This window comes from Lactuca saligna, chromosome 2 (genome assembly GCF_052625555.1).
Source record: "Lactuca saligna cultivar CGN05327 chromosome 2, ASM5262555v1, whole genome shotgun sequence".
Lineage (NCBI taxonomy): Eukaryota > Viridiplantae > Streptophyta > Magnoliopsida > Asterales > Asteraceae > Lactuca > Lactuca saligna.
Window position 1 is genome coordinate 149,782,199 of NC_136418.1, and position 14,714 is coordinate 149,796,912.

The 14,714-nt window shown below is 35.3% G+C and overlaps 1 protein-coding gene and 1 long non-coding RNA gene across 2 annotated transcripts; both read right to left on the minus strand.

Moving 5' to 3' along the window:
• Positions 1-3,336: 3,336 nt before the first annotated feature.
• LOC145029202 (uncharacterized) lies at positions 3,337-4,166 on the minus strand. Its single transcript, XR_013676414.1, has 3 exons — positions 4,052-4,166; positions 3,552-3,819; positions 3,337-3,452 (listed from the first exon to the last, which is right to left on the minus strand). It is a non-coding gene; the product is annotated as an uncharacterized LOC145029202 (long non-coding RNA).
• A 6,299-nt stretch (positions 4,167-10,465) lies between these two features.
• Positions 10,466-12,332, minus strand: LOC145032049 (PLC-like phosphodiesterases superfamily protein). Its single transcript, XM_078980719.1, has 6 exons — positions 12,197-12,332; positions 11,992-12,117; positions 11,734-11,871; positions 11,558-11,656; positions 11,157-11,460; positions 10,466-11,062 (listed from the first exon to the last, which is right to left on the minus strand). Exons 1-6 carry the CDS (start codon positions 12,272-12,274, stop codon positions 10,572-10,574), a joined length of 1,236 nt encoding a protein of 411 aa, XP_078836845.1. The 5' UTR covers positions 12,275-12,332; the 3' UTR covers positions 10,466-10,571.
• Between the last annotated feature and the right edge of the window lie 2,382 nt (positions 12,333-14,714).

Consider the following 14,714-nt stretch of genomic DNA (forward strand, 5'->3'; position numbering starts at 1 on the left):
CATGTGGGTTTATTGGGTGGTATGATGAACCCATGTGTGCTCGTTCCAAAGTTATAATACCAGGGCTGCTTAGGACAATCAATAAGCTACGAAAAGCAATGGATGATATAAAAGAACAAGCAAGCAAGCATGAAAAAGCAATGGAGAAGATCAAAGAACAAGCAACTATGTTGAAGTATTACCTAGTCTATAGTTGGATTTTTTTTGTTGTTGTGTTGCTGTTCTTGTTGTAAGTCCACAGGTTGATTGTGGTTATCTTTTGTAATAGGATAGGGGTATATGTGTCTGGTTTAAGTATTTTTTTGCTAATGTGGAACATTGTTGTAATGCAAAGTAATGGTTAATGAAAATTTGGTATCTATTGACCAATTATGGATTTGTTCTATTGTTCATACATAACCTTCTAAAGATAACATATAATGCATCCATATATAGTTAACACAAAATCATACTAAAGACATAATACCTATTACCATCTTCAAAATACATGTCATAAGTTAATTGAAAACAAAGTTATTGCAACAAAAGACATCCTGCATCTAGGAATCAAACCAAAGTTGTTCAATACAGTCAAACCAAAAGATAAAACCAACATAGACCATCAAGTCCCTCCCTGACCTTTGCATGTCCTGGAGTTGTGCCCTTTGTTTCCACACTTATTACAAGTCACACTAACAAACTTTCTTGTTAGTTTCCCACTACCATATGGACCATGACCATGAATCTCACTGGGACCAACATCTGACCTTTAACTCTGACTTTGACTCTTGCTTTGACTTTTCTCCTCCATGGATTGCCTTCTCTTCCTCTTGGGTCTCCCAGGTTGATTACGGCGTGGGGGAGGTGTGATCTGCATTGGACACTCACTTCTAGGCCACAGTGCCCGACCTTTAATTGGTTCCACCTTGTACCCATATGCAGTTTTCCAAGTTTGTAGCCAGTGCACCTTGTGGACATAAGTATGGAGCTCCTGTACACACTCACCATGATCTGCTTTGTTATACAACACAGAAATCACATGTCTGCAAGGGATACCTGTTAATTCCCATTTCCTGCAGATGCATACCCTTTCATGCATATCAACAACATGTTGATCATTCCATAGGCCTTTGACTTGGTATTTTTCATCACCACACCATTCTGCAATGTACTGAGTAGCAGCTGCTTCATTCTTCTCCATGATCTTTGTTGCTATTGAGGTGAGTGGGCCTAAACACTTTTGTTGCACCTTGAGGACATTGCATATCCTCTTCATCATATATTCCCTAATAAACTCCAAGCAGCTAATAATTGGTTTGTCTCTCCCATCAACTAGCTTGCCATTAAACACCTCACAAAGGTTGTTTAACAACATGTCTGTGGTTGCTCTCCCTGTATAGAAAAGGGTAAAAGTGTCATAATGTTATGTGAAGGGTAAAATGGTAAAAGGGTAAAAGGGTCATAATAGCTTACCTGTGAAATGGCTTCTTGCCCAATGTTGTGGTGGTATTGACTTCAACCATTCATATGCTGATTTATCATATAAACTGAACTAGATTAAAACCCGCGTTAAACGCGGGAACATATTTAAAAACATTGAATTGTAAACTTATATTACATCATAGGAAGCATGACAATTAAAAGTAGTTTACCATAGCTATTTTAAATTCATTAACATACATTATAATAGCTATTTTAATTTCATAACAATTAAAACAATAAATAAAAAAAAAGTAATAAATCATAGAATAATATAAAATCTTAAAATAGTTCATTACAATAAAAACAACTATGTTCGAATGCAAATTAAAATATATATAATCAGTAATATCGACCTGGCATAGTCACTGTATCAAAATCAGAACGGATTGAAAAAACTTGTTGAGAATGATGTGCCGGAGTACCATTATCATTTATATATGAGACAGTTACCAACCTTATTTGAGACAGTTACCAACCTTATTTGGCTTGTTAACAGGAGTACCATTATCATTTATATGATCATGTTGATGATTTGATGACCTTTTTGTCACCTCATCAAGAACCCTTTCATCATCGGTTAACTTATGCACAGTGTAAGCACGATAGTTGTTCTGCAGATTGAACATGGAAATCTGAACTTTGAAGACAAACTTCTTATTTAGAAGAATTTTGAACTCATCAGGTATCTGTTGTCAGCCTTGATCCTAATTTACATTATAAAATGTTTGGAAAAGTTAAAGAATAAAAATCATATATGTCAATCATTTAAATAACGGAGATACTTTATGAAACCTTAGCTATTTTGTCCATCAACCATTGGTTTCCATGATGAATAAGATCTTTTACATGACGCTCAAACAATACAAACGAAGAAGAGCCACTTTCATCTTGCACACAAACTACTATCCTAATCCTAGAAGTTATAACATAGTACTTATATTTAGCTTGACATACACAATGAAATATATGAAAATTGTAAAATACATGCATAGTCTTCGAGATAATAATTACTTACTTTCCAAATACATCCGAGACAAATCCACAACCATCACAGTGAAAATGGCCAGCATCAACATCATCATGATTTTTAGTAACTTTTTTAGAACAATCACGACAATAAAATGAATACCAACCATCATCCATATCAAAACCAATAATAGTAGCGATAATGGTTAAACCAACTTCCTGTTTCATATATAGGAGAAAAAAGGAATCATATTAAAATATTATTTCATATAAATTGTAGATATAAAATCAAAACAATAATAGAATGCGGAAACTGTTATATAAAAATGTTAAGTAAACCTCATTAAAATCAGGAATTTCATCAATGTTTTTTATCTGAAAACGGAGGTAGTAATCCTCTGGATTAGCCACAACGGTATCTGAGTTGAGCTGGGATGTACGGCTAGAAGACTCAACATTTGTATCCAAAGCATTAATTCTACATAAACAAATAGTGAAGTTATTCAACAAAAGTAATGATTTAGTAAGATAAATGTGTTAAAAATGTTAAATAACATACTTTGATTTGAACTCCAAAATCTGAGGCATATCAGCATTTATATGCAATCTAGACCCAAACAAACAATTACCAACTTGAGGCTGACCTGCAAGAAAAAAGAAAATTAATATTGTCAGTAATTACTTTGAAGTTGAAATGATAATTTGTTGTAAAAAACACTTACCACCCCAAATTTTGAGTTTGGCCAAACGTAGCAGGATAATAATAGGAGCAGTGTCATTATTATGTTGTGAAATGTAAGTATTCAACTTCATTGCAAAACTGCCCCACAAAGCGACTGCAATTCTCGTACCACTAAATATGCATGGTGGTTATTAATGAAAGATAAATATAAACGGGGGAATGTGTAATAATAATACGAATGTGTACCTTAAATCCTGAGCAACCAGATTCATTAACCTTTTCTCTCTTCCATACTCAACAATGACTCGCATGGGATCACTTGACACAACTTCACCTAGAAAATCTATGTGAAAAAATTTAATAAATTAGTAATAATAACCCAAATGTGTATTACATTAAAAATTGAAGTATAGAAATAAGTTAAACTAACAACATAACATACCAAATGCAACATGAGTGTCAAAGTTCCTGGCTAGCAAATATGGGAAAGAGATAAAATGATAAGGATCTACTGTATCAACAAAATCATTGGATACACGAACTTTCGTGGTTTTGTAGAAATTGATTTTATGTTTATGAGGTACAAGCATGTATTCGCTTTGATTGCTAGCCATAGCGAAGTTACTGATCTCCCGGACAGCTCCTTCATCGAATAGGGATTCAAATACTGGAATAAGATTTTTTTTTATTGTAGCTTGAATTCTACTTCCCTGTAGGTGACAATGAAAGATAAAAAAGTGCAAAAAATGTATTAAAAAACGGAACAATAACAGATTTCATTACATAGACTAAACTTTATTATTAAAAATAATAAAGTTGTTTATTAAAATTGTATGAATAGAAGTAAAAAAGTATAACATCTCTCGAATTTCAACTTTTTTTTGAATAGAGATAACATAAGAAATTGATAATTTTAAAAAACAAATGGTGTAAAAACAGTACCTCCTGGTCGATTAAAATCATGTCCAGGCTTGTGACCATATTAGGATTGTTTACATAGGCCGGCTTCCAAAGCATGACGACTTTAACACGTATGTTCCAAGACTCTTTAGATGCGTTGATTTCAACAACCTTATCAAAGACGACCTGATCTGCATTGTTATATGCCATGGAATACTATTATCTGCAATGGAAGGGGATAATTGTTTAGAGAGAATTTTGATTTGTAATGAAAAATCGTAGACAGTATATTTATAGGGAAAAAAATTGGTTAATGCTGATATCACATAAACATTTTAGAATGTAATATCACTTCCATACTTAAGATATGTTTTAATTATGGTATGATATCCAAAATGATATCAGTATATCATGTCAAATATAAATATAAAAATAATAAATTCATACCAGATTTAAGATAATATTTACCATATAAAAAACTGTAAATTTGAAAAGTTTGAAGAATAAGGAAATTATATAATAAATATACAATATTTTCATAAATATGGTATGATATCGAAAATAAACTCAATATAAGATGTTTAATATATTTAGAAAATATAGGAAAATATATATTTGGTTAATGCTGATATGAAATAAAGATTATGGAATGTAATATCATGTCCATACTTAAAAGATGTTTTATATACGGTATGATATCCTAAATAATATCAGTATACCATCTCAAATATAAGTAGACAAATAGATAAAATCATAGTATCATTTAAAATAGAATAATTACTATATAAAAAACTGTAAATTTGAAAAGTTTGTAGAATAAGGAAAAAATATAATAAATATATACCATATTTAAGATAATATTTTTACCATATAAAAAACTATAAATTTGAAAAGGTTGTAGTATAAGGAAATTATATAACAAAATCATACTATCATGTACTATATAATAATTACCATACGAATATCTCTTTGAAAACATTTTAGAAAGAGGCATAGTTAATTAATTACATCATACAAGTTGAGGTTGTAGCCTCTTGCCCTTCTTTATGGTAAGAATATGTCATCACCTTATAAACATCTCTTTGGATTGCTTTCGACAAATAATTCAGAAAGAAAAACATATTTTATTTAAAGGAACACTCATACTATTATTGATCGGTGTTGCGACAACGAATAGTACTATCATGGTGACATTGAGACTTTGGTTAGGAAAGACCCTTCTTTCCAAAAAAACAACAACACGATAAGATATATGTTTATTTATATAAAATTAATTCACTTGTTTGAGATTGGATGAAACGGGTTAAGTAAACTTAAAACCAAAACTACTATTATTTTGTTTAGCGTTCAAATGTATCATTTGGTAGGTTAAGTACTATTAAAAATTAGTTACATATAACAAACAAAAATTTAAAAAAAATGTAAGGTGACAAAACAACGTATGCGTATATTTCTTGGATAATTACATTTTGTGTGAAGTTAAAAAGGTATTCAAATTATTAGCATTACCTCCAATTTAGCTTTAAAAAGGTCAAGTGCAGGTCCAGTCCTACTAAGATGTGGGATCATGTCCACACCAAACATACCCTCTAATTGTCATGCCTTATGCAGCTGCACCTTTTCTGACAGCATCCACAACCACAGCAAGTGAAATGTACAAGAAAGTGACATGTAGATTGGGTTGGTAAACCTGAAGGTAACAGTGGTCACTGTAGGGTTTTGCATTTTCTTGAGACTCAAGAGGGCAATACTGCCTTTCGGTCTGTTTAAGATGCAAATGAAAGCACATTACATAAGTGCAGGATGCAGTAAACCCACCATGAAAGTGCAATGGTTGTGAGAGCACAAATGCTTACAGGAATAATAACAGACTAAGAGTAGCCATGAAGACGACAATCAAATACCTGTCACATAAATAAGCAGAAATGAGCATACCATTGACCCAATCTAACCAACAGTAACCAAAAAGCACCCAGAAGTACCAAACATCGCCGAAAAAAGAGATTATCAAGAGAATCTAAGGAAGCACTAAGGCTTTTGTCCAAAGATATGTTCCTATGATGCTCATGGTCTGTATAAGTACACACATCTCGGTTTACTTTCTCTTCTTCTTCTTTTGTCTTCGGCATGATATATGCCTCCTACATCACAGAAGAAGCACGGAAAGAGAATATTATTAGAACCAAGTATATGGAAGAGTATTAGATTTCTGAAGTATTGGAATTTGATAAAGGTGGGATTGGAAAGAACCTAAAAAATCTATGTCAAAATTACAAAAAATGTCAATGAAAGAGTTCGAATCAATTAAATTCCGAGAAATTCGCAGACCAATTGAAGATAACTTACCTTAATGAAGTCGCAGATGCTTGAACGGATTGAACACTATTCTTCGAAATCCCTGAATTGGGTATCTGCAAGTTCCAGTTCTTCCACATTGGAGGACGAAACAGAGTGATCGGTCTACAAGATTTAGACAAAGAAGTAGAAGCGAACGGATTGACTGTTTCTTAAGATAGGAAGAAGAGACAGAGTAAACGACAAACGAAAGGGAACATTACACAACGGGGTATTGGGTGGAAGGAAGATGACGTGAGCAAATGATCCAAAGGTCTAGAATATAAGATTGAAATGCATTGAATGGCCCTGATAAGATATATGTTTATTTATATAAAATTAATTCACTTGTTTGAGATTGGAAGAAGCGCTTGAAGTTCCTGTAATCAATGAAAGATATTTGCAGATCGATACATTAATAAACCTGTGTAAGTGATAAAGAGAGGCCTGAGAAAAGGAGATCGCTTACACGGCGGAGGAGGTGTCCGGCGAATTCAAGAGAAAATAATTGAGAAGTGGAGAATCTGATGGAGAAATAAGAGAAGAAGGTGAGGAAATGGAGGAGATAATAGGGCTCCGACACCATGGCGAACAGTATGTTCATTGTTATATCGTAATACTGAGTGCGATCAACATCGGATTCACCATTATTGGTGTTCTTCCCTTTCTTCCCCATGATTCCTAGGGTTTTCCTATAGCCGGAAGTGGGGGTTTCTGCTAAATCAGCCGCTGTAAATCTCTGATTTGATTTGGAAGGTTAATAAGCAGCATCTTTTACCTTTATTTAGCCATGGCTGAGAGATAATTTATAACATAATCACAGATTCGATTGACGCAATCAAGCCTTCAAGAATCGACTATGTTGATGCCTGCACCGATATTCTTGTTGAGAAAATCGATTCCATGTATTAGGAATGAATCGTTAGAAAGTATTTTTATTTGTAGGCTTGTGAATTTATTTTTGGGTGAGGATGATGTCAACAAAATGATCCTAAGGTGGAGATTAAAGGAGGAAAATGCAATCAAGGGTTGATGTTTCTTCATTGAAGAATTTAAGGTTTTGTTTTAGTAATATTTAGAGATTGGTGCATGAAATGGTTAAACTCTGGCACTGTTGTAGCTGTGGCACAATCCCAAAGGTGATCTTTATATTCCTTAGTTCTCCATTGTTTCTTCATGTTCTCATGTATATGTCTGAGACAGAACCTATGCTCAGCACATGGGAACAGTTGACTAACTGCTTGTAGCAAACCCTGGCAACAAATTACACATGATTAACAAAATAAACATTAAAAATAATAAATAAACAACCATTACCTTTTGTCTGTCACTAACAAAAGTGAAATTAGACATAGCATGTAGATCCAAGTCATCACCAAGACATTCAAGGAACCACTTCCAAGATTCGCAGTTTTCAATCTCTACGATGACATATGCAAGTGGGTATATGCCATTGTTGGAATCTAATCCAACTGCAGTTAAGATCTGGCCTGGATAAGGGCCTTTCATATGAGCCCCATCTAGCCCCAAGAAATCTCTTAAACAAGCTTTGAATCCCTTCTTCATCCCCCCTAGACAAACATAAATTCTTTTGAAACATCTTGAAGTGCAATTCACCAAATTAGATTCTGAAACATCTCCAAGTTCTAATTTGACTGTGGTATCAGGATTGGTTGACTGCAACTCAAGGATATAGTCTCTCAGAACTTCATACTGTTTTTTGTAATCACCCACTACAATCTTTTTTGCATCTGCTTTAGCTTTAAAAACTTTATGGATTGAGAAGTCCACTCCATACTTCTTCTGTAATTGTTCTTGGAGAGCTTTAACTGGGATAGTAGGGTTGGATTCTACTTGATCCATGATTTGTTTGGACATAAACTTCGCTGTTGCAGCTCTCACCTTCCTTGTATTCATACAAGTGTGTTTGTCTTCATATGTTTTAATGTACCAACTGCTTGCATCTGTAGACCTCGAGGCATGTAACATCCAAGGACAAGAAGAATCTGCTTTTTCCTGACTTGTACCACCTTGTTTGTCCTTTTCTTTACTTTTCCATTTACTTTTCCCTTTAATTTTCCCTTTACTTTTTTTAGCTTGGGTAGGTCCACCAACTCCATCATTAGTAAATGCCACAACTCCATTACATATGGCCCTCAATCTGGATTTGTCATTTTTTTTAAATGCAATATTCTTTTTTGTTTCCAATGCATGTATTTTGATTTTCTCTCTCAACTCCTGCTTACTGTTATACTTTTGACCTATTTTAAAATGACACTTATGAACCTCACCTAAAGAACAACTTTTTTCCTTACTTAGTTGTTTCAAAACTGCTCTTCTCTTCCTGTCCTGGTCAGAATCCTCATCCATGGAATCAAAAGCATCATTGTCAATGACATCTAACTCATCTGCTTCTTCATCACTCTCATGTTGTCTAGGATTCCTAGCCCTTTTATCTAAGAACTCTACTTCTGTATCAATGCTCATGTTAAAATCCCTCATATCAACTTCAATATCTTCAATTACATTATCTTCATCCACCCAATAATCACTATCATCACTATCATCTTCCTGCTCTGTTTCACTTCTTTCTTTACTTTCAACCTCACTTACATTTTCTTTTCCACTACTATCCATGTTAGACTGAGGTTGGTTTTCACTTCCATCTTGGACAAAAGCATCAGTTTGATAGTCAAAATCCCAAAAGTCATTCATTTGAGGTTGGTTTTCTTCATCCATCTGAGCTTGGTTTTCTTCATCCATTTGAGGTTGGATTTCTTCATCCATCTGAGGTTCATTGACATCATGCATGTCAGTGCCATTGACTCCATCAACATTGCTTTGTAGTATTTGTTGGTAGAGTCCAATATCAAAATCAGTAGCTGCCTCAACAAAGTCTTTGGCTATCTGTTCAGTCTCACCAATATCATCAAAGTATATTTTCTTACTGCAAGATGCCATCACTCCATCCTTGCTCATACCCCTTCTCCTATTATATCCAGGTGATAAGGATACGACTTGAACTATTTCATTAACTTGGATTTCAGGTTGGTTTGCTTGAGTGGGCACCACATCAACTAAATTATCAGTAGGTGTAGTCATCACAGGTGTTTCCTTTGATTGGTCATCAGGAGCTTCATCAATGTGTTGCACATCCTCATGTGGTTCATCTAACTGTACAAGGGTAACCTTGGTAACAGGCTTAGGATTCAAGAAATAGGTGAGTAGTCTTGTTTCACCATGCTCTGTGTATACCTTCATCACTTTGTGCTCACTGACATATTGAGAAAAGTTTGCAACATCTTGATCATTTCCTAAAGGGCGAAGACCAAAGTGGAAGTCTCCACTAGGCACAAGAAAATGGTAGTATATAACAGGAGGAACCCCATATCTAAAACCCTTCATGATTGCATCGAGCTCATGAACTGAAAACTCATCTATGTCTACCATGTCAACATAGTTTACAGTTCCATCAATGTAACGAACATCAGGGTACTTGGTGAACTCACCTCCATGGTACAACTTAATGGTAAACAATGTTGGGTGTCCATCTTCAAAACAAGAAAAAAAAAACACCTCATTTGGACTTACTTAAAAAAAATCAAGAAATCAAAAGATGAAAAAGGGCAAATTACGTACCATAAACAACCTTGGGGTTGAAGGGTGTGTTTAACAACCTTACGTGCCACATTGTTATGTTCATCCACCGATAATCTCTACAAATCGCAGCTTAACTAACAGAACTGATTTTGTGTCTAGGGCTTTTATTGATCTTGGTAAAGAACGACGATCTACTTTATTGAGGAGGAGACGAACTGCTTTTATTGAGCTTTAGCGGGAACAGTTACAGGGATTAATGGACTAAAATACCCTTAAGTGAGAGGGGCATGGGTAAATTAAGGGGAGCTTGGTAACGGCTGTTAAGCCATTGGACTAAACTCGCAACAAATAGAAACTATTGGACCATCTTTGCAAGCCAAACTCATTTTGGACCAAACATGCTAGTTTGGACATACCACAGGGACCAAATTTGCAATTTTGTAATATTTATAATAAATGCAAAATAAAATATTGATTAAATTACATCATTAAAATGTCGAGATGTTATAAAAGAGACGAATATAACCATCACCAGATAGGAAGTGAATATATGTACACAACTCGCTACAAAGAAAAAAGAAGCCATGAATGAATCATCAAATATTTAAGTCATTGGTGGTGCATAAACTTACAACGCCAATAACAACAACAATGCAGACAAAAATACTCCGTAGAACCACCGTGGCTGAACCGCTGCACTTATTAAGAAACCATCGCCAAAACCTCCTATTGGTTCGTCCGGCGGCAGCTGTGCTGGTGGCGGCGGTGAAAGTACCGGAATATCACAACTCCCAAACGTCGCATTCACCCTGCAATACGCAATGTTCGGACATCCACACGTCATATGACCATTCGCTTGATCAACGGCTTCCGCTGCTCCTCCGCCGTCACTCCTCTGGTAAAAGTCAACCGCGATATAATTCGGCCACCGTCCGCCTGCTGCTTGTTGGCATGTGTTCATCATCGAGATCAGTGGAGCGGAGTTATCGATACAAGCTCCGGTTACATTAGGGTTAGTGGAAAAGTAGTTTTGAAGAACCAACGCTCGGGATGTTGTGTTCATTGCAGAAGATTCAGATCGATTAGGGCATGAACCAGCAATCTGACCCTCGTTTCCATCTAACACCCAATTAGGGTTTGAAAAACTTCGATCAATCTTCTATGAAAAAAACAGATACCAAGCACAATAACAATGATATTGATCTAAACTTACATTGGTTTTCTACGACGTATGTCCATTCATATGCGAAACCTTCAGATGCTTCTTTTGTAGATTTGGAGGTGAAGACAATCAGGCGCTGATTCCGGGAGATCATATCGGTGATTATTGGCCATTCGCCACCTTCTTTGGGCATTCGATTAAAAGGAAACATGTATTTACTAAGCCCGGATGCATTAAACACCTTCGTCAATCCATCTTCTGATGTCACATAATCCTCGATGAAAATGGTGATGATTTCACTTGGATTTTCCTCTAAAAACTTTTGAATCTCTCTTAGCACATTGATGGCTGGTTGCTAACAGTAAAAGAACAACGATGAAGAAGCTGAAGCTAGCTACTACGTACATGATTCATGAATCATACAAACGCTAGAAAGAGGAAGATTTGCTTACATATGCTGTGATATTGTAGCACTTTCCCCCAAAGGAATGGCACATCCAGATATCTTCGTTGAAGTCATACATATCCAACATTAATCCTCGAACTCCATTCTACGTAGACGAATAGCACATCGAAATGAATGAAGAAGATAAGTTTTATACGGAATTCGCTTTAAAATCTTACTCACGTGTAACTGAGAGGCGACATCATCTTCCTGATTGGCGGGACCAAGAACAGGGGAACCGGTAGGTGATGTTGAACCGGAAAGCGCAAATGAATTATGAGTCGTCAGCCATGAATACCGATTAAACGGAAGCCCATTCACCTGTTCCAAAATTAAAAAAGTCACGCAAAAACCCTAGAAAAACAATCGGATTTGAAACTCTGCTCATCTTCATTCTTCACCAAATACGGATTTAACAAACAGAGAAATTAGCTTCCAGACCTTCGAAGTAGGATTGATTGGATGGATTCGAGTGCATCTAGGGCGGGTATTGCCACTAGCAGGGCACGTTCCACACCGCAACCCGTCGTCGCATTTGTCGTCGTCCATGGAACATGTTTCTCCGATCTGGTTCCCAATTGTGGAGGGATTAGCGCCATAAATGAATTCGGGAAATTAAAAAATGAAGAGAAGAATCGAAACAGACCTTTAGAGACGTTGAGAATTGGAATATACAAAGTATGGTGATGACGAGGATAATATTGTGATGATCGAATTGCGGCATTTGGAGCCTTCTTCTTCGGCAAGAATCTTGATTACAGACGGAGAGAGAGAAGCGGGGCGGTTATATAGTTTGGAATTAGTTTTGAAAAATTCATATTTCGGCATCTTGACTTTTACGTGAGTTTGGTTTGACTCTTGTTGGATTCTTTAACGAGGAAAATTGATATGTAAAATAAAAGGACCTCCATCTTTTAAATAGTTCCAACTTCCAAATTTAGTCTCTTCTATATTATAAGAAGTTTATTTTAGGGTGTTTGATATAGTTGATTGAATTAAATATAATTAACGGGTTGATTCGGTCCGATATAACTTTAAATATGATTTAGTTAGACGTAACCGTTAGACGTGTAAAACCCAACAAATAATAGGGGTACAATGAACTCCAAATACATTGCTTTAAAGCACTAAAAAGTAGTACAAGACAAACAAGGTTGAACCACAGAGACACGAGATAAAAATTTATACTTCTTTGCGCAAGGTACTTTGGTCTCAAAGGGGGTTTTGTTTGCAAATATAAAATAATTAAATAACAATCTATTTTAAAAGTATGCACAAAATCAAACAAACTTTTAAATAATTTGATTGAATGGTTCTAGTTCTAGTTCACAACGTTGTTCAACTTAATTATGACTTGATGTAATTCATGGTTCCTATTCTAAGTTGGTACTGAAAGATATTAACACGTTCAAATAACTCTCGTTTGCCAAATTATCTAACCAAAACACGCTCTTTTACTAAACCTAGCTTTATTAATTTAACCTAAACACGCTCTTAGATTGTATTAAGAAAACTGCATTAAGTTTTGTACAAGCTTCCCAACAATGTTGCCTTACCTCTTTGAGATTGAGGATTCAAGTCATGTTGTGAACATATAGGTGGATTTAAAGTGTAGTTTAGGAGTAGGTTATATTTGTCATTTCAAAAAAAAAATCCCAACAATTTTCATTTCTTCTCATATGCTCGAAAGTGTGAAAACATGTGATATATGTTTTACAATAAGAAAACTTATTGTTTGTTACCAATTATTAACTTTGTAAAACGATTAGGTTCCCTAAAAGTTAGTTAACTACACAAAAATTCAATTCATGAAAGTGGTCAATCAAACACAAATCAAATTCAAGAGATTCTAGTTTAAACAAAAACATAATCACTAGAATAAAATCACAAATCAAACATCAAATCATATGCTTCAAGTCAAGCAAACAACATATTTTGAACAAGAACTCAAAATTAGGGTTTCTTAGCCACACATGGCTAAGAAAAACTTAATAAAAAAGAAAGATGAAATTGGAAATGTTTAATGCTTACAAAATGAAGTCAAAAGTGTTTGCAATGATTAGTAACCTTCAAGAATTCCAAAAAATTCTCCCAAAATCGCCAGAGAAAGCTCCAAAAACCAATTCTCTATAAAAATGACGTCTTCCCTTATTTTATTAAGTGCTTACGTGCTTGCCATAAGACCATGTGTTTTTAGCATGGTCATGCCTTTTGCCCATGTGTTTTTGGTATTGCCATTTGTCTTGACCATTTGTTTTTGGCATGACCCATGCTTTTTGCTAAAAGTCCAATAAGTCTTCACTGTTGGCTCCATCTTTAGTCTAGCTTCACCATGAGTAATGTTGCTCAAATATAAGATAAGAAAGGACAAACATGCCCGTGTCGGTGTGACATGAACCGTGTTTCAAACGTAGTCCTTTATTATGATGATAATGCAACAAAGACCCGGGTTATGTCTTCATGTTTTCTTCCATGGCATGACCGATCCATCTTCTCTTCATGTTCCAAAGCTCCAAGCTCCATGTTCCATGCTCCAAGATCCAAGTTACAAGTTCTAAGTTCCAAGTTCCATGCTCCATGCTCCAAGCTCCATAATGCCTGCAAAATAAATCAAAAATAGTGAAGTACCAGACATTCTTAATGAAATATGCAACTGACCATATGATTAACTAAATTGTAATGCTTGTTCCAAGTATCATTTTTTTTAAAAGTTGTTAGGGTTTTGCATTGGGACTCGACGAGTTGGGGAACCCAACTCAAATCGATATTGGATGCGGGACTTAGCGTCTACTCGACGAGTTGGAAGGCCCCAACTCGACGAGTAGGCACTGTAAAGGAAAACCCTAATTTTCTGGGTTTCGTACCCTATTTAAAGAACTTAACCATTAAGCTTTGCCTCCTAATCAACCTCCTTACTCAGAGAAACCATATAACCGCTTCCCCTCTTGTTCATTGAAGTTTTAAGTGTTGTGGTGTGATTTTTGAAGGAAGTATTGAATAGAGAAGTAGCAATTTTGGATGAGTGATCTTGGATCCAGAAACTCTACATCAAGGGCTTCATTCTGAAGGTATAAAGCCATAACCTTGCCATGTAGTGTTTTAGATCTCATCTTTTGGTAGTTTAGGGTTTGTTTTGGAACTTTGGGTTGGATGTCCCAAGATAA

Bases quoted from the DNA above. Each gene is read 5' to 3' on its own strand.
- LOC145032049 (XM_078980719.1), bottom strand. From the start codon at position 12,274: ATGCCGCAATTCGATCATCACAATATTATCCTCGTCATCACCATACTT. The intron at 12,118-12,196 runs GTCTGTTTCGAT...ATTGGGAACCAG, and splicing joins AATTCTCAACGTCTCTAAAG to ATCGGAGAAACATGTTCCAT. The intron at 11,461-11,557 runs GTAAGCAAATCT...TTTTACTGTTAG, and splicing joins GCTACAATATCACAGCATAT to CAACCAGCCATCAATGTGCT.